The sequence below is a fragment of the Myotis yumanensis genome, unplaced genomic scaffold (genome assembly GCF_028538775.1).
Source record: "Myotis yumanensis isolate MYYU_CA2020_CCGP unplaced genomic scaffold, mMyoYum1.0.hap1 SCAF_5, whole genome shotgun sequence".
NCBI classification, from domain to species: Eukaryota; Metazoa; Chordata; class Mammalia; order Chiroptera; family Vespertilionidae; genus Myotis; species Myotis yumanensis.
Window position 1 is genome coordinate 86,342,070 of NW_027223756.1, and position 26,224 is coordinate 86,368,293.

The 26,224-nt window shown below is 53.5% G+C and overlaps 1 protein-coding gene and 1 non-coding gene across 4 annotated transcripts; one reads left to right on the plus strand and one right to left on the minus strand.

The window, feature by feature from the left end:
* Window positions 1-193: 193 nt before the first annotated feature.
* On the minus strand, window positions 194-25,646 carry PKN1 (protein kinase N1). Of its 3 annotated transcripts, none has more exons than XM_070416170.1 (22): window positions 25,428-25,646; window positions 20,793-21,096; window positions 19,101-19,252; window positions 17,394-17,529; window positions 14,281-14,426; window positions 13,819-14,032; window positions 12,903-13,097; window positions 10,589-10,698; window positions 10,354-10,497; window positions 8,498-8,573; window positions 8,277-8,418; window positions 8,095-8,188; window positions 4,393-4,472; window positions 4,241-4,316; window positions 4,055-4,146; window positions 2,110-2,286; window positions 1,858-1,920; window positions 1,661-1,737; window positions 1,354-1,496; window positions 973-1,080; window positions 810-890; window positions 194-474 (listed from the first exon to the last, which is right to left on the minus strand). In XM_070416170.1, exons 1-22 carry the CDS (start codon window positions 25,446-25,448, stop codon window positions 271-273), a joined length of 2,835 nt encoding a protein of 944 aa, XP_070272271.1. In that variant the 5' UTR covers window positions 25,449-25,646; the 3' UTR covers window positions 194-270. The 3 variants fall into 3 exon arrangements, 2 of the variants coding, with proteins under 2 accessions (XP_070272271.1, XP_070272270.1); XM_070416169.1 differs by lacking the exon at window positions 25,428-25,646 and adding an exon at window positions 21,924-21,977; XR_011471578.1 differs by lacking the exons at window positions 194-474; window positions 1,354-1,496; window positions 25,428-25,646 and adding an exon at window positions 21,924-21,977.
* On the plus strand, window positions 18,080-18,186 carry LOC139011807 (U6 spliceosomal RNA). The gene has a single exon (XR_011471640.1). It is a non-coding gene; the product is annotated as a U6 spliceosomal RNA (small nuclear RNA).
* Window positions 25,647-26,224: the final 578 nt, after the last annotated feature.

Here is a 26,224-nt window from a genome sequence, read left to right on the forward strand (position 1 = left end):
CCATCACAGCCTTGAACCCCTCCCTCCAAGGCCTGTCCATGCTCCCTACCATAGTGACAGCCCAAGTTCCCATCCTCCCCTGACTCCCTTCCAATTACCCCCCAGCATAACCCAAGGCATCTTCCCACCGCACTCCCCCCACCTCTCATCACGCCCCTCCAACCCCATTATTGTGAACAAAAAGAGCCAGGGATGCATGGAGGGGGCAAACCCCAAAGGCATTTTTAAAAACTAACAACAGCTGGGTGGGAGCAAGGGCAGGGGAGCAGGCTAACAGCCCCCGGCCACGAAGTCGAAGTCCCGGAAGGCCGCCTGCTCCGCGGCCGTGAGGGGCCTCGAGTCCCGGGCCGGGCTCAGCGTGGGGGCCTCCCCGGTGAACTCCTCATCAAAGTTGCTGACATCTGTGCGGCCTGACAGCGTGGGCACGAAGGGCGGCGGCAGGCGCCGGGCCAGCAGGGCGTCCCAGCCCAGGGTCTGCAGGGAGAGTGGGGGAGGTCAGTGTGGGGGGCTGGGGCACAGCGGGCACGAGGGGCCAGCCCCTTGCGCCCCCTCCACCTCTGGATCTGTGGAGGTCCATCTGAGTCACAAGATAGAGGGCAGAGTGGGCGGGGCTGGGAGGTCCGAAAGGATCAGGGGAGCCTGGTCTCACACTAAGGCAGTGGTTCCCTAAGGCCAGCCTGGAGGAGGTATGGGTGTAGCAGGGTCAGTGAGGGTGAGGGAGGGGGAAGGCAGGGGTGACGATGTTGAAGGTGAAGCAACAAGGTCTTAGGGGGAAATGGCCTGGTCCTTGGAAGGATGAGGGTCCTCACCCTGAAGAAGGGCTGTTTCTTCACATCCTCCGCATCCCTCTCGCTGGATCCCAGCCTCCGCTCCGGATTCCTCCGCAGAAGCTGCGCGTGGGGGCACTGTATCAGTCTCCCCTCCGGACCCCAGAGCCCCTCCCCAGTACACCCCAGCTAGGAGGGTCCTCACCCTGCGCATGATGCCGATGGCTTCAGCTGACAGGAATCGGGGGTAGCGAACCTCATCGTTGACGATGCTGTCAAATACTTCTTCCTCGTCGTCCCCTGGAAAAGGGGACTGGGAACAGGGAGAAAGCAGGGAGAACAGGGTGAATGAATTAGGCACCTCCTCTGGCCATGCCACACCCAGCCCGAAAGCCCTCTGCTCTGGCTGCACCTGCACACAGAGGGTATGTACCCCACTTTACAATTTGGAATCTAGGGAGGAGAAGCCACCTGCCCCTTGTCACGCAACACGTGTTGGAGGCAGATTCTGATTCCACCCCTGGGCACACGCAGGTTCCAGTGCCATCCCAGGGACAAGCAGGGTGGGGGCAGCCTGTGGCCTCACCTCACCAACCAGCATCTCATAGAGCAGCACGCCCAGCCCCCACCAGTCCACCGCCCGCGTGTACGACGTGTCTGTCAGCACCTCGGGGGCCAGGAACTCCGGGGTTCCACAGAATGTGCTGGTCCGGTCCCCATAGCCCATCCCTGGGGCAGCAGGGACATGTGAGATTATTGGGGGATGGAGGGGGTCCCACCAGCCCTGTCCCAGGATCAAGGGTGGGGTTGTGAGATAACCTGGGTAGGGTTGGGGACTCCATTCCTTCCCCCCATTCTGTCTAATACCCTCAGATCCCTGCCCCGCCCCTCACCCTCCTTGCAGAGGCCAAAGTCTGCGATCTTGACATAGCCCTCCGTGTCCAGGAGCAGATTGTCCAACTTCAGGTCCCTGTGAGGGGTTGGGGGATGTAAAGAGGAATGAGTGGGAATGGGGGCCCTGCCTGAAGCCTGAGGGCCCCCCAGTGGGCAGAGCATGCACGCATGAGCATGCACACGCACTGGCACACACCTGTAGACAATCTTGTGTTCGTGGAGAAACTGCAGCCCCAGCACCACGCAGGCTGAATAGAAGCTGCAGAGAGAGGCTGGTGTGAGGGAGCCAGGCCCCCCCACAAGGAAGATCGTACAAACCTGGATGCCACATCCTCAAAAGCCCCCCATTCGACCAGACTCCAAGGGCTGGGGGGTGGGGGGAAGGTGGGATCTTTAGGGGGAGGAGTGAGAAGGGGCTGAGGCATGGGGTGCAGGGGGCCGGGCTCACATAGCTCGGGGTTCGGAGAAGACGTCACTGTGGATGTGCAGCATCAGGTCCCCACCAGCCGAGTATTCCATCACAAAGCACACGTGCTCCGGTGTCTGGAAACAGCCAAACAGGTTCACCAGGAAGGGATGTCCTGCGCTGGTCACCGCTGCCAAGATCCGCTTCTCACACATCAGGCTGGACAGGGTGGGGACGGGGGTCAGAGAGCATAGTAGCTCCCTACCCCCAACTCTCACACTCCCTGGAGTCCTCAAACATTGGATATTTGTTGAAGGCCTCGTATGGCTGTGCAATCTTGGGCAAATTGCTTCATATCTCTGAACTTCAGCAGCCTTGTCAGCTAAACAGGCTCCCAGAATCCATCTGTCATCCTAGTAACAGTCCCCCAACTTCTCTTTGGGGAGCTGCAAGGGGTGGGCTATTGGAGCACCCCATCTCCCTGGCCAGGAATTTATTCAGGAATGAGGAAGCCAAGCCAATGGGGCTCAATCTCAGGATTTCTGTTGGAATTTTTTAAAAATGTTTTTATTGCCCAAGCTGGTTTTGCTCAATGGATAGAGTATCAGCCTGCGGATTGAAGGGTCTCAGGTTCAATTCTGGTCAAGGGCACATGCCTGGGTTATGGGCTCAATGCCCAGTAGGGTGCGTGCAGGAGGCAGCTGATCAATGATTCTCTCACATCATTAATGTTTCTGTTTCCCTCTCCCTTCCTCTCTGAAATAAAAATATATTTTTAAAAAATGTTTTAATTGATTGCAGAGAGAGGAAGAGAGAGAAACATCAATGGGCTGCCTCCAGCACGCCCCCTACTGGGGATGGAGCCTGCAACATAGGCACATGACTGGGATCCCCTGGAATTTTTAAGGAAGAAGGGCTATATCTAGTGGATGAGCCTTAAACTGCTGGGTGGAGGGCATCTCTGCCGCTATGAGGGGACTGCAAAGCCCATACACAGGAAAGCAGAACTGAGAGACATTATCTGAGCACCTGGATACAGCCATGCCTGAAGGCAGACACCCCTGGACATTTCTGATCCGGAGCAATAAATTCTTCTATTTGCTTAAGCCTGCCCGAATTGGGTTCCTGATTAACAAAAAGATATCAAGAAGATTGGGGACAGTCTCACTGTTTCTAACTGAGAATTTACAGGAGGCCAGGCACTATGCAGAATGCTCTAGATTCAGTCTCTCATTTAATGCACCTTGATTACCCTGCAAGAAATACACTATTACTCCCCTCTTATAGAGGGGTAGGCTGAGGTTCAGAAGGGTCTCCCCAGGATCTCTGAGTATGTCTGTGGCAGAGATGGGATTTGAACTCAGGGCCCTGACCCCAAAGCCCAACCCTGGCAGCTCAGAGGCAATGCTATGGCACCATTAAGAGCATAGGCTTCAGCCCGGCTGGTGTGGCTCAGTGGTTGAGCATTGACCTATGAACCAGGAGGTCCTGGTTCGATTCCAGGTCAGAGCACATGCCCGGGTTGTGGGCTCAATCCCCAGTAGGAGGTGTGCAGAAAGCAGCCGATCAATGATTCTCTCTCATCATTAATGTTCCTATCTTCCTCTTCCTTCCTCTCTGAAATCAATTAAAAGAAGAAAAAAAAAGCACAGGCTTCAGAGCCGAGTCCCTAGGTTTAAATCCTGGACCGGCTGCTTACTCGCTGTGTGACCTCAGGCAACTTGCTCAACTTCTCTGTGCCACCAGGAGAATGGGAACAATAACAGTACTGACCACACAGGGCTGTTGTGGGGACAAATGAGTCACTGAATATGAAGCGCAGAGTGGATGTTTCTAAGAGTTAGTATAAATAAGTAAATAGTAAATGTTAAGAAAAGAGTCCGTATTTTCTTAAGCACTAGCTCAGTGAGAGTGAGGAAGGACTGCTGGCTCCCATTTCCCAGGAGAGAAGACAGATGTTCTCAGACGCCCTGATCAGGGTCCCCACCTCTCCACCTCATCTCGGGCCACAATGTCCCCTTTCTTCAGGGCCTTGATGGCGAACAGCTCCCCACTGGGCCGGAACTCAGAAAGCAGCACCTGTAAACACAGTGGGCAGGGGTGGCCTTAGCAACCAGTCCAGAGATCCAAGGGTGTGGACTCCCAGCTCTTCAACTTCCTGCCACCATCTCACCTTCCCAAAGTGACCCCGGCCTAGCACTGCCAGGAACTTGAAGTCCTCCAGGGTCAGGGGTGACTTCCTGAGAGGGCTGTGGAGAGAGGACACTGGTGGGGACAGGGACAGTGGGCAGCGGTGGTGGGTGGTGGACAGGGGAGGGGTGTCACCTGCATAGGGCGGGGCCTGTGGTCTCCTGAGTCTCTGAAGGCAGCTCAGATGTGGTGGTTGTCTCCTGGACTGGCGAACTCTGTAGCAGAGAGAGGGGGTCAGAGTGAGGCACCCCACAACCACAATAGCCACCAAGGCTCCTGTCACCTCTCTGACCTCACCTCTGCTCCCACTTGCCCCTCGTTCACTTCCGCCTAACCACAAGTTCCTCTCACTGTGCCCTGCACAGACCAGGCGTGCTTCCACCCTCGTATCTCTGCACCGAGTGTCCCCTCGCCCAGAACTCTCTTTTCTGCAGTTCCTTCCTCTCCTCCTTCAGGCCTTTATTCAAATGTCACCTTCATAGGTGGTCAGCGGACCACTCTATGAAACAAGCAACACCAACCCTCTTCATTCCCCCCTTTTCTGCTTTATTTTTCTCCCCAGTACATTTCATGCTGTAAAATGTTTACCATTTATCTTACTCCCTTTATTGGTATTAGCCCTTTGGAGCCACTTAATTCTTTTTTTTTTTAAACAAGACCTTTTTAAAATATATGTTTTATTGATTTCGGCGAGGAAGGGAGAGGGAGAAAGAGATAGAAACATCAATGATGAGAGAGAATTATTGATTAGCTGCCTCCTGCACACCCCTACTGGGGATGGAGCCCACAACCTGGGCATGTGCCCTTGGCCGAATGGAACCCAGGACCCTTCCGTCTGTAGGCCAATCAATGCTCTATCCACTGAGCCAAACTGGCTAGAGGTGGCATTAATTCTTTATACCACATCTATATGTAACTTTGAAAAGAATCAAAATTAATATTTTTATGGGGAAAAAGTACACAATTCCAAAAACTCAATCAGTACAAACAGGCTCAAACACAGTCCTTCCTGCCTCAGCTGCCCTCCCTAGAGCCAGCTGCTGTCAGTGATTTCCTTGGTATCTTTCTAGATATAGTTTATACCCACATGAACATAAGTGCCGGGACAGGCTCCACTTTCCTTGCACAATATTCTATTGACAATATTCTAATCTTGCTCTCCCCCTGGACAATCTGTCTTGGAAATCAGTCTACACCGGCACACCAGACTTGTTTCATTTTCACAGCTGCATACTATTCCACTTTGTCATTTCTTTAGCGCTGGTTCCCATGGAGGGACCCTGAAGTTGTTTCCACTCTTTTGCCCTCACAAAGCTGCTGCAGTGAACATCCTGGTGATGCTGTGTGAAGATCCAGGGTAGGTCCAGAGCGGGATTTCTGGGTCAAGACAGTATCCACTTCTTTGTTTTTTGTTTGGTTAATCCTCACCCAAGGATATTTTTTCCATTGCTTTTCAGAAAGAATGGAAAGGAGGGAGGGGAGAGAAACATCGATGTGAGAGAGACACATTGATTGGATGCCTCCTGCACGTGCCTCCTGGGAATGGGGATCGAACCTGCAACCCAGGTATGTGCCTTTGACCGGAAATTGAACCCAAGACCCTTTGGTGCAGGAACTGATGCTTTAATTGCTGAGTCACTCTGGGCAGGGTAAGATAGTGTCCATTTTTAACTCAGCCAGCTAGGCCCCCCAAGTGGATGTAACAGTGGGCATGCCCGTGGGCCGTCTGTTTTCCTGCATCTTTCCCAGCCATCAGTGTTACTAATTTGGGGAGGTTTGGGTTTCTTTTTTTTGCCAAACTCACCTCATCTCATTTAATGAGATATCTCATTTAATTCAATGCCATGAAGCATGTATCATTTTCTTTCTCTTTAATCCTCACCCAAGGATGGATAGATAGATAGATAGATAGATAGATATTTTTTTATTGATTTTTAGAAAGCAAGGAAAGGAGAGAGAAAGAGAAACATCGATGTGAGAGAGAAACCTCGATTAGCTGCCTCCTATACCCACCCCAACCCAGGATTGAACCTACAACCTAGGTATGTGCCCTGACTCAGATATCGAACCCACAACCTTTTGGGGTTAAACAATGTTTCAACCAGCTGAGCCACCCAGCCAAGGCTATTTTTATTTTAAATGAAATAGCCCTACGGTTTGCTCAGTAGATAGAGTGCTGGCCCGAGGACTGATTCCAGACAAGGGCACGTACCTTGGTTGCAGGCTCAATCCCCAGCCCCAGTTGGGGCACATGCGGGATGCAACCAGTCGATGTGTCTCTCACATCGATGTTTCTCTCTCTGTGTCTCTCCCTCTCCCGTCCCTTCTCTCTAAAAAAAAATCAATGGAAAAAATATCCTCGGGTGAGGATCAACAAACAAAATAAAATATAAAATGCACTCAGGCTGTAGCTGGTTTGGCTCAGTGGATAGAGTGTTGGCCTGCAGACTGGAGGGTCCTGGGTTCAATTCTGGTCAAGGGCACATGCCTGGGTTGCAGGCTTGATCCCCAGTAAGGGGTGTGCAGCCAATCAATGATTCTCTCTCCTCATTGATGTTTTTATCTTTCTCCCTCTCCCTTCCTCTCTGAAATTAACATATATTTTAAAATAATAATAATTTAAAAAATGCACTCAGGGCCGTAACGGGTTTGGCTCAATGGATAGAGCGTCGGCCTGCGGACTGAAAGGTCCCAGGTTCGATTCCGGTCCAGGGCATGTACCTTGGTTGCGGGCACATCCCCAGTGGGAGGTGTGCAGGAGGCAGTTGATCGATGTCTCTCTCTCACCGTTTCTAGCTCTCTATCTCTCTCCCTTCCTCTCTGTAAAAAATCAATAAAATATATTTTTTTTAAAAAATGCACTCAGGGAGGTGATGAAGGGATCAGCTATCATATACATGTCCACCTGGGTCCCCATGCCTAGACGAGGGGTGGGTAAATGCTGTTTTTTCTATGGTTTGTAAACTAAGGATGGCCTTTATATTTTTAAGGGGATGGGAAAATCGAAAGAATACTTCCTGATCTAGGAGAATGATGTATCACTGAAACTTCAGTGTCCACCAGTCAGGTTTTCTCAGAACACCGCCACACCTGCTGGTGTATGTGAGTATTACGTGTGGCTGCTTTCTACAATGGCAGTGTTGATAGTTAGGACCAAGGCTATCTGGCCCACAAAGATGAAAATACTGATTATATCACCCTCTACCGAAAAAGTACACTGACCTCTGACCTAGAGCAAGATGTAGAAGACTCCTATCACTTGGCAGGCTCCCCTGTGTCCCCCTCCTATCAATAACCACCCCCACCCGACCCAGAGAAAACCACTATCTTGACTTCTATCTTTGACATGAGTTTTAAACATGCTCATTTTTACAGGGCAGTGCTTGGCATGGGTCACACAGCTAGGAGGTAGCAGAGCAGGAATGGGGACCAGGAGGCCTAGCTCTTGGGCTCATGTTTTTATCCAGGATAAAGAACTGAAGGGTCACGGGTTCAATTCCCTGTCAAGGAACTTGCACTGGGTTGCAGGTTCACTCCCTGCCCCAGTTGGGGCTCATGCAGGAGGCAAGCAATCGATGTGTCTCTCTCACATCGATGTTTCTCTCTCAATCTCTCTCTTTCTCCTCCTTCCTCCTTCCCTCTATTCTTTCTAAAAAAAACCAATAGAAAAAACATTCTCAGGTGAGGATTAACAACAACAAAAAGAACTGGACCTGGGTTCTGCCAGAGGAGTGCTGTGTGACCCAGGGAAGGTCCTGGTGGTCTCTGGGCCTTGAGCTGGGAAGAAGGCTCCCTGATGCTGCCTAGCCAGGCTTAGGGGAGGAGAGAGATGCTTACCAGACTTGATGGGCTGGAAGGAAAACCCAGAGGGCTCTTCAGGGGGGAGTTGTCCAGATCAGCCCCGAGGTTAAGCTTCTCCACGGATATGTCGCTGTAGTACAAAAAAGGAGGGTATATCGGACCCAGCACCCTGAGAAGCAACAGGGGCAGCAGGGACCCCCAGGGCCTGTCCTCCTTACCCTGTGGATCGGGTCTCAGGTGCGGGAGAAGACCCCGGGCTGAAGGTGCCCGTGGCCGTGGCACTGGGAATGAACCTTCGAAGCAGCCGCACCCACGTGGCGACGTCGATGTTCATCTGCCTCGCACGCTGGAACGCCTTCCCTGGGGGACGGGGCAGTGTCACCCTCCGAGACGCTCCTGGGACCCCGGGCCTCTCCCCTGCCCGGACCCACCCATTCACCTTGCTGCTTGGAGAAGATTTTCTTCTGCCGTCGAAGCCGGGGTATCCTCTCAATGACAGGGTTGCGGAAGGTGACCTGGGGAGAGGGGTCACCGGGTGAGGACCCCTGCCCACTTCCAGGCAGCTTAGTGGAGAAGCCCTTAGGAGCAGAGGTATGCACATGCATGTTCTGGGGATTCCGATCACTGTGGCACTGCACCATATTAAGGGGTTACAAAACCAATCCACCGCTTGGCAGAGCCACCTCCGCGGCCCCAGTTGGGGTGCGTGCGGGAGGCAAGGAAAGGAGAGAGCAAGGAAGGGAGAGAGAGTGTCATTTTGGAGACACGAGAAGCAGGCACCCAAGCCTTCCTCAAGGGGTGGGGAGGGAGTCTGACCCAACAAGATGCACATTCAACTCCAGCAAACAGGTCCTACATCACTTAGTGCCCTGACTCCCGAGAGCGGTCCCAGACCTGCAAATCAGCATTGCCGGGGAAGGTGCTAGAAATGCAGATCCACGAGCCCCCACCTGGACTCACTGATTCAGAAACACCAGGCGTGGGGCCCAGCGGTGTTTCAATAAGCCCTCCAGGTGATACTGGTGCCCACCCAGGTGGGGCCACCACTGGTCTAGGTGAATTCTCCAAACTCCAACACATCTTCTAGAAAGTGCTAAAGTCACAGAATGGTGTCACTTTATGTGTGTCCAATACAGTTGCCACTAGCCACATGTGGCTATTTAAGTGAAACAAAACTCAAGTAACTTTAACGTTTCAGTTCCCCAGTCACACTGGCCACACTTCAAGTGGCTACTAGGCTGGCGGCTACTATACTGGACGACACGGACAGAAAACATTTCCTCCCACAGTAGAATGCAACTATTGTTGGCTCATCCACAACACAACTATAGAAAGTTCTACCGGATGGCATTTTGGGGAAGCATAAAACAAAATCAAATGCCAGAGCGAAACCCTGAAGGCTTCAGAATCTGCCCCCGGGCCACACCCACCAGTTCATAGAAGAAACGGGCCTGCCACTAAAGTCAGCTCCTCCTTTCCTTCAGTTCCTGGATTATGAGATCACGTAAGAATTTTCACACGGGGATATGGGTATGGGAGGGATGTATGTATACATAAAACAGGGCACATGGATATGTTAGAGGCAAATTTAAAAAATTTTTTAGGATAATTTGGGCTAAAGGAAGGGCCAGGGGCTTTTCTTCTCTGGGCCTCAGTTTCCTCCACTGTCAGCTGTGCATTAGGTTGTTGTGAGGATGAACAAGTGAACGTCAGCAAGGCACTGGGGACATACGACAAGGGGTCAGCTAGGAATGTTATTCAGATCATGGCCTCTCGACCAGGGGACGATTGACAAGGTCTGGAGACACTGTGGCTGTCACAACCGGGGGGGTTGCAACTGGTATCCCAGGGGTGGAAACCAGGGATACTGGTCAATACCCTACAATGTACAGAATGGCCCCTGCAACTGAGAATGATCAGGGACCCTTCAGTCCACAGGACAACACCCCCATGTCTACGGTGCTGAGGGTGGGGTCCCCGGACTTGAACCCTAACCCCACTGCAGAAGGAATCTCTCTCTACTTGACTGTGGCTCTGCTAGCAAGTGTTGCCATGGGCCATGACATGTTGCCAAGTTTTGTTTTTCTTTTCTGGTTTGACAAAATTCTGTGATTAAAAAAAATTTTTTTTAATCTTGCCTCAAAACAAAACCAATCCAAGCTTAAGTCATGCCACTGATGTAACTAATTAGATGTACTTTTCTATCAAGGTTCTGAGCCCAATCCATACATATCTTCCAAATTTGGAGCTGGAGATGCAGGAAGTATTTTCTCAGGGTTAGGAGTACGGCTGTACCTCAGCCACCAGGCAGCCCTGGGGTTCCATGTCCAGCTGGACCTCATGCCTCTCGTTGTCCAAGAAATCCTCCAACTTCAGGAATTTGAGGGCACACAGGCCCCGCTGGTCCCGCCAGAACACAGCCAATTCCAGTTCCCGTGCCTCAAGGGAAAGGAAGAGAGCCATCATTTGGGGGTGCCCAAGGCCCAGAACCCTCCTCCTTCAGGCCCCATTGTCCCCCAACCTAGCTCACCCTCTCTAGCTCCAGGGTGAAGCTCTGGTCCCAGGCGTTGGGACCACATGGCTTCCAGGATGTCTGTCCCACCACTGTGTTATCCAGCTTGAGCACAGTACTAACTTCACCTGCAACCGGGGAAGAGGGGTGGGGGGATGAGAGGGTCAGGAAATGCTGGGGTGGGATATAGCTCTTATATCTTATTAAATATTTTTATCATATTTCCTATCATAATATTCTGCTATGCTATCTTTTTAAAAATATATATATTTTTTATTGATTTCAGAGAGGAAGGGAGAGGGAGAGAGAGAAACATCAATGATGAGAATCATTGATTGGCTGCCTCCTGCACGCCCCACAATGGGGATTGAACCTGCAACCAGGGCATGTGCCCTTGACCAGAATTGAACCAGGGACCCTTCAGTCCACAGGACAACACTCTATCCACTGAGCCAACCCAGTTAGGTCTACCTTTCATATTAAGGCCTTTAATCCACCTCCAGTTGATTTTTGTGTATGATTGAGGTAGCGATCCAAATTTACTTTTATTCTATATGCACATTACACATTCCAGCAATGTACTCCTAAATATTTGCCCTAGAAAAATGCATGCAGATATGCACCAGGAGATGCATAATATAATGCTTATATAATGGCCCCAAACTGGAAGCATCTCCCTGTCCATTAACAGAGGAATTAACACATAGGGTGTCCCAAAGAAATGTATACACACTTTAACAGCTGACAGCTCAGTTCTGAAAATGAAATGTACTTTAATAAACACTGCCTTTATAATTATTCAAAGTATGTGTATAAATTTTTGAGGAACACCCTCAAAATGACAATATAGTCTTATTAGCTAAATCATGAAATTGCTGATATTCAACTATTTTTTACAACACAAAAAACAACACAAAAGAGACATGCATGAGGCAGCAGATTGGTGTTTCTCTCTTTCTCTCTCTCCCTTCCTCTCTCTCTAAAAAAATTTTTAAAAAATCAACTTGGCGAGTGTGGCACAGTAGTTGAATTTTGACCCATGAGCCAAGAGGTCACCAGTTTGATTCCTGGTCAGGGCACATGCCTGGATTGTGGGCTCAATCCCCAGTGAGGGGAGTGCAGGAGGCAGCCAATTGATGTTTCTCCCTCTTCGATGTTTCTATCTCTCTAATCCTCTCCCTTTCTCTATCCCTCAAACCAATACAAAATATTTTTAAAAATCAATTAAAAATATATATATAAAAATTTGTGTAAAAAAAACTGAAAGACATCAATTGATTTGGCTCAGTTTAAGACAACAGACTATTAAACAGGAGTAAAAATGAATGAACTATAGTTCCACACAACAATATGGATCCATCTTCCAAACAATGTTGAATGAAAGAAGCCACTGATATGGAATACATTCTCTATGCTTCCACATATATGAAGTGCTAAAATCACAAAGGAAACCAAAAAAAGAAAAAGAAAAAAAAAAGACAACCACGAAGTCGGAAGAGTAGCTACCACTAGGACAGAAAAGGAAGGGGCTAGAATTGGGGAGGGAACCTGAGGAAGCTTCCAGAGAGTTCTATTTCTTAACCTGGGTGGTGGATATATGAATGTTTGCCCTATTGCTATTTTTCGTTACACATACTTTATATATATTAGTGTTTTTTATTGTGGTAAATTCATATAAAAGTTTCCATCATAAACATTTTTAGGTGTACAGCCACGTGACATTAAGTATATTCACGTTGTTATGTGACCAACACCACCATCTATCTCCAGAACTCTTTCATATGCCCAAACTGAAACTCTGTCCTCATTAAGCATTAACTCCCCATCCTCGCCCCCCCCCCCCGCCCCAGTCACTGGGAACCACCATTCCTCCCACCTCTATGAGTTGGACTACTCTAGAGACCGCACAGAAGTGGAATCACAGCATGTCTTTTCGTGGCTGGCTTACTTCCCTCAGCACGATGTGGTTCAGTGGACATTGGGGTTGCTTCTACCTTTTGGCTCTGGCTGAGTCATGCTGCTATGACCACTGGTGTGCAAACGTCTCTTCAAGAACCTGCTTTCAACTCTTTTGGGCATATACTCAGAGGCAGGACTGCTGGGTCAAATGGTAATTCCATGTTTGATTTTTGAGGATCTGTCATGCTGTTCAGTGGCTGCACCATTTTACATTCTCACCAACTGTGCCCAAGGGTTCCAATTTCTCCACATCCTCCCTGACACGTGTTGTTTAGCTTACAGTACCCATCTTAATGAGTGTGCCGTTAGAGTGTTATACATGTGGGGTATCCAAGGACCCCTCACCCCACCTCATCCCTCCAGACCCACTCACTGGTGTTCTCGGCTTCTGCTTTGAGGCTGCTCCGGCCACTAAGGCTTCCACTTCGGCTGTAAAGGCCCCGAGCTGGCCGGCTCAGGAAGGGGGTGCGGCTGTCCGGGGGCCCAGGCCCTCCCGTTGAGGGTGAAGGGTTCCAGGGGATGGTCTCTGGAAGGTCCCTGCAGCCCACCACACGCACCTCCAGGGTCCCTGAGGGAGGGTGAGGCTCAGGGGGGAACCACCACTGGGGCAGGTCGAAGGGAGGGGGCCCCAGGTGAAGTGGGTATATACAGAAACAGCCAGCACGCAAGTGGGAGCTGGTGAAGGACAATCAGAATGGGGCAGGGGATCTGACACAGGATGGCTGTGCCCAGAAATAAGGAATATGGGACCAGGGGGAGGGGGAGGCTGCAGCAGGCCAGGCTGGGGAGGGGCTCTGGGTGTTGGGGTTTAGGACAGAAGAGCGTGTAGGCTGGAAGTCCAGGCAAGGAGAAGCAGAGCAGAACGAGGCCATGATTCAGAGGGCCATCTGAGGTCCAGGGCAGGGGCTGAGGCCTACAGTAGGGTTGGCCTGGTGAGGTAGTGGTTGAGGAGTCTAAGGAGGGTGGGTTAGGGGCAGCGCCGAAGGTTCTGAGAGTGAGTGGCTGGACTGAGGGACTAAGGCTGCAGGAGAAAGGCAGAGCTGGATGGGGAGGTGGGGAAAGTGAGAGAGGAGTCCAAAATCAGAGGGCAAGGTGGGGCAGGAGTCCAGGGTGCATGGGGCCCAGGCTGGAGGGTTGGGTGAATGGAAAAATGAGACAACAGTGGGATGGGAGTCTGGATCTTTGCGGGGGGGGGGGGGGGGGGGATAAGGAGAGGGGGTTTGGGGACAGTGAGGGGTCAGGAGTCCAGAGCTGTGGGGTGGGTTCGGGTAGGGGAGGTCGGGACCCACCTGTGAGCGGTGAGGGCTTGCATAAGGTGCTGTAGTGCATGGCAGGGAAGGGCCCGGCCAGGCGGGCACTGAAGGCTGCGGACGAGGCTGCAACGAGCTCCTCGCGCAGCAGCTGCCCCTTGGGGTGGTCAGTGGGCAGCTCCCCAAGTCGCCGCTCCAGCGCCTCTCGAAGAAGCCCCAGCTTCTGGTTGGACTCCGTCAGCTTCTCCTGGGCCTGCAGTAGGAGGAGCAGGGCCGGCTGGGGACACAGCTGGGCTGGGGGTGTCCGACTAAGTCCTACCTAGGGCCCCCTTTTCCCTTGAGGCCCCAAGCCCAAGCCTTCTGGGTCCTACCCTTAAACTTCCTGAAAAGTAGGTCTGATCACACGGACTAAAGCCCCCACCCCCATTGCGGCACTCCCATGCCAAGGCCCCAACCCACACGGAGGCCCCACCCCTCTCACATGGAGGCCTAGCTGCTCACCTCACTGACTGCCTTGCGATCCGGGGCCTTGGCAGCGCTGAGCAGGCGCAGCACATTCTTGGCGCCCTCGGCCACCGCGTGCTCAACTCGGAAGTGGTGCCGCAGCTCCTCAATGCGCAGCTCCACAGCCCCCAGGTCCGGGCTCCCTGTGGGCACAGGACACAGGGCAGTGAGGCAGGCCTGGGATCCAGGTCTTACCAACCCAGGCCCAGACACACAGCCTTCCATAAGAGCTGGTACTGGCCACAGACATATCACCACCAACATGCATCGAGTTTCACCCACGGGGTGGTCAGGCTCTTTTATCCAAATACTGTCACTCCCAGGGAGGGTCTCGGACAGAGGCTGTCACACTGGGCAGTCATACACACAGGCACGCTGTCAACACAGGCTGAGGGACAGAAACATCGTCAGGATCCTACTGCATCCCCAGGGACTGTCATGGGGACACCATGGACAACTGGACAGTCACAAGAACATAGTCACACAAACACAGGACATTTTTTTAAAAAGTAACTTTTATTCCTTGCTGATGGGAATACAAGTTGCCTTTCAATGGAGGCATTTTGGCCATGTCTGTCAAAATCACAAATGTATTTACTCTTTTTAAAAAATATATATTTTATTGTTTTTTTACAGAGAGGAAGGGAGAAGGAGAGTGATAGAGAGTTAGAAACATCGATGATAGAGAAACATTGATTCAGCTGCCTCTTGCACATTCCCTACTGGGAATGTGCCCGCAACCAAGGTACATGCCCTTGACCGGAATCGAACCTGGGACCCTTCAGTCCACAGGCCGATGCTCTATCCACTGAGCCAAACTGGTCAGGGCTGTATTTACTCTGATCCACATCCCAATTCAGGGACTGCGTCCCATAGAAACACCTCTGCACTTGACAGAGGTACATTGTTATCCATGGCAGCCTTCTAAGAGCAAAAGACGGGAAACAACCCAATTTTGGCAAAGGGACACTGTCACAGAGGCAGATGGGCATGATCACAAGACCCTTAAGACACACGGTCACACCACGGCAGAACTCCCAGGACTCTAACTCCAGCCCAGGGAAAATCATAAGAACGTAATCACACGGCCACATAGATAAGGCACAGAGCTAGGCAAAGAAATGCCATCACACTGTCACCCAGGCAGGGCAGTGCCACCAATACCCATAGGCATGGGCACCCAATGTCGAAAAAGCTGGCTGTCACACCCAGTGTGAAGTCAGACACAGGACGCAGCCAGTCACCCAAAGGCACAGGAACAGGCACCGGGACACAATGTCACACAGGCGTATGAAACGTGTCACCCAGAGGCACAAGGCCATGGTCACACTTATCCATGGCTGTCTTGACATAGGTACACTATTCATGGCAGCCTTCTTTCTAAGAGCAAAAGACGGGAAACAGCCCAACAGTCTCGCTGTCCTGTACACCAGACTCAGACCCTGGCGCTGTCACAGAGGCATACCATTACCCACAGGTGTATGGCACTCACCTGCACACCGACAACAGAGTGCCACAGGAACCCTGATATTCATAGGCACGTCATCTTACAAACATAGTCACACTCTTGCTTCTAGGCCTGCTGTCTCATAGCACTCAGACAATCGCTGAGACTTACACTTACAGAACAAAGTCATACTATCCCCAAGTTCATGATATCACCGAGAAGCACATGGCCATCATCATACCATCACACACCATCACTGAGAAACCCACAAGGGTATTCACAATACAGAGAGACAATCACAGGGACAGTCATACTGACACCCCCCCCAAAGACACACACATTGTCATCTGAGTTATAAGCCTTACTGCTATGGTCTGAATGTATGTGTCTCCCCAAAATTCCTATGTTGAAACCCAGCCCCAACATGGCAGTATTAGGAGGTGGGACCTTTAGGAGGTGATTAGATCATGACGGTGGAGCCCTCATGAATGGGATTAGTGCCCTATAACAAAGACCCCAGGCCTGGCTGGCGTGCTCAGTGGTTGAGCGTTGACCTATTTAACCAGGAGACTGAGGTTCGATTCCCAGTGAGGGCACATGCCCAGGTTGTGGGCTCCATCCCCAGTGGGGAACATGTAGGAGGCAGCCTGATCGATGATTCTCTCTCATCATCGATGTTTCTATCTCTCTCTCTCTCCTTCTTCCTTCCTCTCTGAAATCAATTAAAAAAATTTTTTTAATAAATTAAATAAATAAATAAGAGAGACCCCAGAGAGCTCCCCGCCCCTTTCACCATATGAAGAGAGCTTGAAGACACCATCTATGAACCAAGGAGTGGGCCTCACCAGACACTGGAACTGCCAGTACCTTGATCTTGGCCTTCCAGCCTCCAGACTGGGAGCAATAAATTTCTGTTTATTAGCCACACAGTCTGTGGTTCTGTACTAGCAGCCCAAATACCCTAACACCCACCAACAGCTGACACTCCTCTATCTGTCATGGTGACACACAAACTAGTGTAGTTACCAGGGCATACACTCAACCGATGGTCCCACAGCCTATGGCACATTAATGCTGACACACATCAGTAGCAGACACAGTCACACAATACATCAAGACCCTGCCACAAGTTCAGGCTGACAATCAGGTTGAGACACCCCTCAGGCATTCATTGACAGAGACACACATGCGGTGGACACCCACAGATTTACACAACATGAACCAACATGACAAGGCAACCACTTAGTCCAGATGTCTGCAATTTTTTCTATAAAATTTGGGAGTAAATATTTTTGGCTTTGCAGACCACACAGGCTCTGTTGCCACTACGCAGCTCTGCTGTCCCTGTGCAAAACTGGCCTTAGATGATAGTAAATGAATGGGCATTGCTGTGTGCCAATAAAAATTTACTTACAAAAGAAAGAAAAAAAAAAGCAGTAGCAGATTTGGCCTGTGGGCTATCGTTTGTCAAAATCTGATCTAGGGTAAACTTCAAGTGGGACAAAACGGGAAACTGAGGCCCAGAGAGGGTTGGGAACAGGCTCCAGTCACAGAGTGAGTCACAGCACCCACCTCTCTGCCACAGAAAGGGCTCCCTCTCAGGGCTGAGAGCTGAGCTGCAAGTCTAAATGCAGGCTAGGTTGTCTCAAGGCGAGGGGCTCACCTTGGGCCTCATCTGGGGCTGCCTGGCTCTCCAGCTGGCAGGCCTGCAGCGCCCGGCGGAGCTGCATGCGGATGATGTCAATTTTGGTCTTACTGTCCTGTAGCATCTGCTGGGCCGTCAATAGCAGCTTCCGGTCCTGGGGGCAGAGGTAGGAAATGAGAGGATTGCTGAACAGCTGGGGTCCAACCACCGGCCCTACTGTTCACACAGTGCAGGCCTGGGTGACCATGTGACAGAGTGTCTGTATCTGTGTGCTCCTGGATGTAAAGGGGTGATGCAGCCCAGGGGGCCTGAATCCTGGCTCTGCCACAGCTGTGTGGCTTCAGGCAAGCCACTTAACCTCTCTGGGCTTGTGTCCTCAATCTGCAGGAATGGGATCAGTACTAAGAGCACTGATCCCCACTGGGCTGAAGATTAAAGAGGCTGATCTGTATGAAGAGCTCAGGGCTCTGCCTGGAACCAGCAGGCACTGTATTCGCATCAGCTGTTCACACGCATGCACGTCCCCATGGCAGGTGTAGCCCTGACTGTAGCCACGTGGGTGAGTCTCCAAGGGTGACTGGGTGGGTGTATGAGACAGTCTGCTATAATGGGGCTCCAGATGTTTCTGTGTGCAGTTCAAGGTATTGCAATGATTGGACATAGCCCAGGACCCTCTGTGCGCACAAGTAGTAGAAACAGTTGTCATGCTCGCTTCGGCAGCACATATACTAAAATTGGAACGATAGAGAGAAGATTAGCATGGCCCCTGCGCAAGGATGACACGTAAATTCGTGAAGCGTTCCATATTAAAAAAAAAAAAAAAAGAAACTGGTTGTGGACTTTTCCATCCACTTTGTGCTGTGTTTCAGAACCAGGCAAAGCCAACCTGTGGTGAGAGAAGCCTGGGTATTGACTGAAGGAGGGAACTTTCTGGGTGACTGGAAATGTTCTGGATTTTGATGGGGTGGTGTGTACACAGGTAAAATTTCATTGGGTTGTACACTTAAGTTTCCCATAGTCTGCATGTTATCGCTCAATAAAAGCTAGAAAAAATAATCTGTGTAGCTTATTCCCTCACATGTAATATTTGTGTGTGTGTGTGTGTGTGTGTGTGTGCGCGCGCGCGCGCACGAGCATGGGGGAACAAGTGTCTCTAGCAGCATGTCTGACTGCTTGTTTGTGTGAGTGTCTCTGGGTGTTGGGACAGACAGACCTGTGACAGTGTCCCCCATGTTGGTATGACTGGGGGGATATCTGTATGAAAACTCTGGTCTCTGGGTGTGAATTTAGTGGTGTATCTGTGGGTCTAGGTGATGTCTCTACATATTATACGGTGTGTGTGTGTCTAGGTGTTGCTATGACTCTGTGACTCTAGATGTTATGACATGGTTATGTCTCTGGATGTTAGGTTGATGACATGTGTGCATCCAGGTGTTGACATGTGTCAGAGAGATGTCACTAGCAGTGAGTAGCTCTGTGTGGGCCTGACCATGGACACCCTCAAGTCTCTAGGGGACAACTAAGTGTGGGAGGACAGTCTCTGCCATGTGTCTGTCTGACATCACACACAGTCACCCCCTTTCCCATAGGGCCTGCTTGCACCCCAGTCTGGCCTCCCGCCCCCCGTCAGTCCCTGTCCTCCCCTAGCCCCCGACCTCTCCCACCCGCTGCCCATGACTTGTTCAAGAGCATGCATGCACATGGGGGTGCCTGCTTGTGCCCTACCTTGGTGCTGCCGTTGCTGTATGTCTGGATCATGTTTTCTGCCCCCTGCTTCACCTTCAGCTCGATGGCCAGCTGCTTCTCCAGACCAGCCACGCGGCTCAGGTTGGTGGCTGAGCAGGCCGGGCCACCTTCACCAGGGGACAGGGGGGCATCTGGAGAGAGGTGGGTGTGACAGAGTCACCAGGGCCCTCACCTCCCTCTGCCCAGGAGGTCTGGCCCAGCTGAAAGGATCTGCCCTCTGTCCAACCTGGATTCCATCCCAGGTCAGGGCCCTGAGGATCCAACCACCCCAGACCTCGGAGGGAACCCCTCAGTGCCAGGGCAGGACCAGCATGAATGGGCAAGTGTCCAGGTGTGCATGAGTCCTCAGTGTTGGTGGAACTGTGAACAGAGGCCCCTAATTCTTTACACAGCTGTGTGGAGGCCATGGGTGTGAGTGTGGTTATCTGTAATCCATAGGGTACTGGCATGTGAAGCCAGTGTGCGTCTCCCTAGGCGCTTGTGTAACTATGGGAGACAGCAGGTTGGAAGGACTATGTCAGCACAGCTTGTGTGGCTCAGAGGTTAAGCGTCGACCCATGGACCAAGAGGCTGCTGGTTTGACTCCGGGTCAGGGCACATGCCCGGGTTGCAGGCTCTATCTCCAGTAGGGGCGTGCAGGAGGCACCTGATCAATGATGTTTCTCTCTCATCAATATTTCTATCTCTCTATGTTCTTTCCCTCCCCCTCTCTCTATAAATCAAGAAAACATTTAAAAAAGAAAAGAAAAAAGGACTGTGTGAGAACCTGGGTGCTGGGGCGACCCTAGCATGTTTGTGACTGTTGGCACAACTACATGTTCAGATCTCAGGTGATGGTATGACTGTGTCTGAGTGCCTGGGTGTGTACAGCCAGATACTCATGTCTCTGGAGCTGGCATGGCTCTGTGTGACTCTCTGGAGAGTAATGTGACTGTAGGAGTGACTCTAGGAGTAGATGTGACCATATGAGATTCTGGGTGTTGGCCTAACGCGCTATCTCATAGTACTGACATGACAGTGTGGGCCCCTAGCTATTGATATGCCTATCGTATGGAAAGGCTGGGTGCTGGTGAAAGTGGTGTTGGGTCTTCAGGCCCTGGCCCGTTATGCATACCAGTCTCTGGCTGTTGATAGGACAGTGTACGTCTGGAAGAGCTAGACAGCTGTGTTTATGTGAATCTGTGGGGGTTGGTGTGACCGTGTGTGAGTCTCTGGGTGTGTATTGTTTGTGTGTTGGTGTGACTGTGTGTGCATTTGTTTGGGTGCTGGGTGGCAGTATGGAAGTCTCTGCGTGCTGTGGTGACTTGAAGCCTTCCTGGGATTCACATGATAGTGTCTAAGTCCTTGGGTGTTGTCTGGGTGTTGGTGTGACTGTGAGTCTAGATACTGGTGTAACACTGGGTGCGTCCTTTGGTGTTGTCCAGGTGCTGGTGTGGCTGTGTGTGGTCTGGGGTTCTTGTGTGGCACTGTAAGTCTCTGGGTGTTGGTCCTTTCTCTGGGTGTTGGTTTTGATGTTTGCTCGAACTGTTTTTGAGGGTGGAGGCTACTGTAACCCAGTGTGTCTCCCTGGGGGTCAGTGAGATGGGGCCAGCCTCCCTCTGGGAACCTGTAGCTCAGTCCCGGGCAGTGGTGCCCCTGAAGTCCCACCTCCTCTGGGAAGGCCCTGCTCACCATGGGTGGCAGCCGCAGGGTCAGGCAGCACCACGTGGGCGTGCAGCTCCTGCAGCTGCTGGTGCAGCAGGTCGAGCCTGCGTGAGGAGCCTCGCAGCAGCAGCTCCACAGGCCCGAGGCTGCGACCCAGGTCGGTGGTGGCCCGCCGCAGGTTCTCGGCACCCTCCTTCAGCTTCAGCTCCTTGCGGATCTCTCGCCGCAGCCGCTCCCGCTCTAGTTCCAGCTGCTGTTGCACCCCGGGAGCTGCCAGGTCAGCACCTGCCAGACCCAGCTGCTCCAGCAGGGACCAGCTGCGGGGCTCACTCTGCGGGGACAGAGCAGGGTCAGTGGGGCCAGGAGGATGTGGGGTAAAGACCACTCAGCCAGCCAAGCCTGGCCTCCTCCCAGCCTGGGGCTCCCATGACAGGGCCTGCTCCACATCCTCTGACCCCCAAAACTGGAAGGTGAGACAATGCCCTGTCTCCCTTTACCTGTTTCTTACATGGTGGGATTCTGGAGGACAGGCCCCATTGTCCCCCCACTGTGCTCCCCAAACTAGGGGGTTCCCCTAGGACAGGCCCTACCTCCCTTACATTGTCCTCCCAAACTAGGGAGCCCCAAGGATAGGCCTTGTCTCCCTTCCATTGCCCCTCCAAATGGCCAGGTCCTGTGGGCAGACCCCCTTCTCCTCTTCTCTGTCCCTCCAGACTAGGAGGCCCCATCTTCCCTCTGCTGCTCCCCAATCAAGGAAGTATCAAGGGCAGGCCTCTGCTGCCCCCCAAAACTATGGGACGGGGACCTGAGGACAGGCTCTTTCTCCCCTTTGCTGTGCCTCAAACTAGCAAGTGCCAAGGCCGGCCCCATCTTCCCTCTGCTATACCCCCAAACTAGGAGGCCGCAATGACAGTCCCCGTCCCCCCTCCTCTTATCCCCTACAGCCAGGACCTAAGAAGCAGAGCCCTATCTCTTTCTTCCTCTATCTCCCTGACGTGGGAGTGCCCAAGGGCCTCAGATAGTTTCATCTTCCAAACAGAAACTCCAACCTAGCTCCTCTCTTCTGTCCCAAACTGAGGGGCACCAAGAGCAGGGCCTCTGGCCTGTGCTGCTTGGGGTCCTCTTCTGCCCTCCTCCCACAGGGACCCCAGTCCCCACCTCCAGCTCCTGGTCCAAAGGTGGATCAGCCTCCGCCATCCTGGGTCCCGGCTGAGGGCCCTGCCCTCTTCCTGAACCTCAGCCCTACCAGGGCCTCTCACTGGCCACTTCCTCTTTCCTGCTAGCTCCCAGCAACCCCTGCGCCGGGCCAGCTCCGGGGCTCTGTGCATCTAGGGGACCTTTCTCCTCAGCACCCGTCTGAATGAACTTGAAGGCAGGCTCCCCCAAGGGTATACAGGCCCCCGGGGCTGACTCCGAGGTATGCACACTCTCATATACCTACGGGCATGTGCACAGAACACGAGTGTACACCGATATGCAAACGTACATGGTTGTTTACATGAGCCAGCCCCCTGCCTGCAGATGCAGGCGGTCACAACTTCCTGCTTCCTCTGCGTGCCCACTGCTGCTGACTACAGCTTGGAGGCCTAGGGCGCCTGGCCTGGCCAAGGGCACCTCCCTGAGATCTAAGAAAACAGTGCTGGAGGGGTGGGGTGAGGGTACCCCAAACCAGGGGCCCTCTGAAGCTCAAGTCTGACTTGAGTAATAATGATAGTAATAATAACCCAGGGAAACTAATGAAGTCCATGAGGCAGGTGCTATTATCACCCCATTTTCTTTTATAAATTTATCTTTATTGCGGAAAGTATTACAGATGTTATCACCCCATTTTCAAGATGAAGAAACTGAACCCAGAATGGTGACATAGCTTGTCCCAAGGTCTCACAGCCAGCACGAGGCAGAACCAGGACTTACAGCAGGAGTGCCCAGAACCCTAGTGCAGGCTCCACTGTCAGGCGCTGACCCCCCCTACCCCCCTAGAGATCCCATTTCACTGATGGAGAAAGTCTTCCTTGCTCCTGACCAACCTCGAGGGCAGCTGCCCCCAGGGAGGGTTTGCAGCAGGCCAGGAGCCACAACCCCACCAATCACTCACATTAATCCTGAGCAGCTGCCATTATTCTCCCCCCACTTTCCAGGTGAGGAAACTGAGGCTCAGAGAGATGACAGAGCAGTTCTCAGTGAGGGTGGGGGACTTTGGGGACACCCCACCTCTGAGGGATCTGACATCACCCAGAAACATGTTTGATTGTCACAGCTGGGCCTGAGGAGGGGGTGCTACTGGCATCTAGTGGGTTGAGACTAGAAATGCTGCTCAATGACCTGGAGTGCACAGGGCGGTCCCCGCCTCAAAGAATGATTCAGCCCCGAATGTCAACAGTGCTGAGGCTGCCCTAGCCAGTTTGGCTCAGTGGATAGAGTGTTGGCCTGCCAGCTAAAGGGTACCGGGTTCGAATCCGGTCAAGGGCACATGCCTGGGTGTGGGCTTGATCCCCAGTAGGGGGCTTGGAGGAGGCAGCCAATCAATTATTCTCTCTCATCATTGATGTTTCTCCCTCTCTGAAATCGATAAAAATATATTTTTTAAAAAAATAGTGCTGAGGCCAAGAAACCTGGGTTAAAGGACACAGACTGACACCCTGCGCTACTGACCATGACTGCCAGTAAGGATTTCACAGCAGCCCCACCTGCAGAGTGCTGGTCTACATTTCCTCCCAACCATGAACACACCACACCCTCTTAGTCCCATTTTTCTAACAGCAGAACCGAGGCTCAGAGAGACAAAGGCACCCGGCCCAGGACACATGGCAGGGAAGTGACAGCGCTGGAATTTAAACTCAGGGTCATCTAATACTACCCACTCCCAACCAGGCCGTGCCCACTGCCCAGCCCCACCCAGCCCCCCAGCAGGCAGAGCAGGGGTGCAGCCAGGAACAGAACCATCTCAAATGGGGGTCCAGGCAGAGAGAAGCAGTTGACCGCCAGCAGCTGAGGCTTGAGAATATGCAGGGCAGGGAGGAAGGGAGGCCTGACCTCCTGGGTTCTCCCTAGAGTGACTCACTCCTACCCAGGAGGCAGGAGTCACCAGAGGGCCAGCAGGGTGAACCCATGAATCAGGGGCCTGGCCCAGGCTTAGAGAATCCCTGCTCCACCACCTCTCACTGTAAAGCAGGAGACCTCAGGCCTATCTCCCAGAATCCTCCCCTCTTCCAAGAGCAACCAGGGACCTAGACCCCCACGTCCGGAGATTTCAATGCTTTGGGCGTTTCCGGAATCTGGACAGGACATCCGTTTGCCGGACACAGAACAGACAGGCACAAGATGGGACAGACAGAGGGACAGGGTGGCAGGCCCAAGCAGCCACAAGAAAAGGATGAACAGGAGGGGGGGTGAAAGCGGGCAAGAGATGGGAAGGGGAACCACGGCACAGGTCCAGCCTCGTTCCAGGAATCACAGCCTCCATCCCGGTCACGTTTGGTACATACCAAGCACATGCATATAATGGGGGTTCCTAAACAGCCCTCTCAGGGCCCTGGGGAGAGACGGGGACCCTGGCCCTCCCCAGCCCCAAGGTCTGACCTTGTGTGATCTGCAACACCATATACGCCCAGCTCCTCGGCAAGGCTGGCAGGCCATCAGCAGGACTGGGGTGGGGGACAGGGGGACATGGGGGAGACACAGAGGGGATGGAGGGCAGGTGCAGAAGGAGACGAGAACCTGGTTACACAGCACCACAGACGACGCTGAGATGGTGAGGCACTAAGGGGGCACAGGACATGTCTCAGATTTGGGTCATTGAACCAAAGGTCAGAAGTCACCCGGCCCTGCTTGTCAAAGGTGGGGGAGGTGAGTTCAGGCCATGTCCACAAGGTGGCACAGGGAGTACATGGCTGGGCAGCAGATTGGCATCAGTCACCTGTGCCTGTGTGTGTGTATATGTGTGTGGGGGGGGAAGGGAGGGGAAGGGGGGGGTGACCCAGCCCTGCTCCCCATGCCCAGGTAGGATTCCAGGTATGAGAAAATCCCCAGCCTGTTGACCCGGGTATTCCCACCTGCGATGAGGTTCCACCTGGCAGCCCAGAGGGTGGCCCTGTGGACTCCCAGTCCCCCCACCTAATGAGGTGTCTCGGGCACTTCTGCCAACAGGTGCCAATCGGAGTAGCGTCGCGACCCTCGTAAAGCTCAGTCCGGAGGCGGGGCCACTGGAGCTTTGTTGTGCGGGGGAAGGGCACGGGCCAGGCCGCGTGGCCTCCTCCCCTCCCGAGGCACCGTGCCAAGCACCTGCCCCAGGTAAAGCGGCACCTGCCGAGAATCAGACCCTGAGGGGGAGGGGCGGCGAGTGACGGGGCGACAAGCACTGGGGACCCCTAAGCACAGCCAGCCTCAGTCAACCCAAGTCGCACCTCCGCGGCGCCCCTCAAATGATCGTGGAGGGGTGGAGCTTGGGGGTGCGGCGAGGGCTCCCGGACCTCCCCGCTCCCCCCGGTGCCTACCTCCACCTGCCGAGCAGGGGGCCGTGCTGGCTCCACCCGACGGGCCCAGGGGAGGGACGCCGGGCACTCGGGAGGCTCCCGCCCTGGCCTCGGGGATCCCGGCAGCGCGCGGGCGGGGGTGCCCGGCGCCCGGCGGCCGCGGAGCGGCTGCGGATGCAGGTGCGCCTACCTGCACGGCGTCGCTGGCCATGTCCTCGCGCCGCCCGCCAGGGGTCCCCACGCGGAGGGAGGGGTGGCGGGGAAAGCGCGCGTGCGCCCCGCGCGGGGTGTGAAGGGCGGAAAGGGGGCGGGCACAGCGGGACCCAGGCCCGGGGCGCGGCCCGCTCGGCCTGCTCCACTCCGGCCCCGCTTGACCAGGCCGCCGCGTCCGCGCGCCGCGCCCTCCGGCCCCAGCGGCCGCCGGGCCCGTCACGTGACCGCCGAGGTCGGCGCCCGGGGAGGGGGCGGGGCAGAGGGGCGGGGCTCCCGGCGGCCCTTGGGGCTGCGGGGCCCAGCCTGCCGGGCGCCCCCTCTCCGCGGCGCTCCGTCTGCTCCCCACGCCCTTCTGGATCCGCTCCGCTCAGAGGTCCTCCATTTGGTGCGCGGAAACCCAGAAAGAGTGAGCGCGGTCAAAGCGGGGAGTGGCGGGGCCTCTGGGTCTCCCGAGACCCCCAACACACAAACAATTCACCTCCCTGTGTGTGCAAGCTCAGGCCTCCTGGAACCGTTCGGCGTACGGGGAATTCAAGTTTAAGTGCACGGGAGCCCGGGAGTCCCCCCCCCCCCCCCCATTGCCTGCAGGCAAGCTCTCGGCAGGTCTGGGTTCAAATCCCAGTGCCCCATGCCTGAGGGAAGGGCGGGGGTGCGGGAATGGAGCTCCAAACTCCTGAGAGCGCCTCATCTGTGAAATGGGACTTACCCGCCCATCCCTCGGGTGTTGAGAAAATGAGATAGTGCGGGCCAAATGCTGAGAGCACGTGAGCGCTC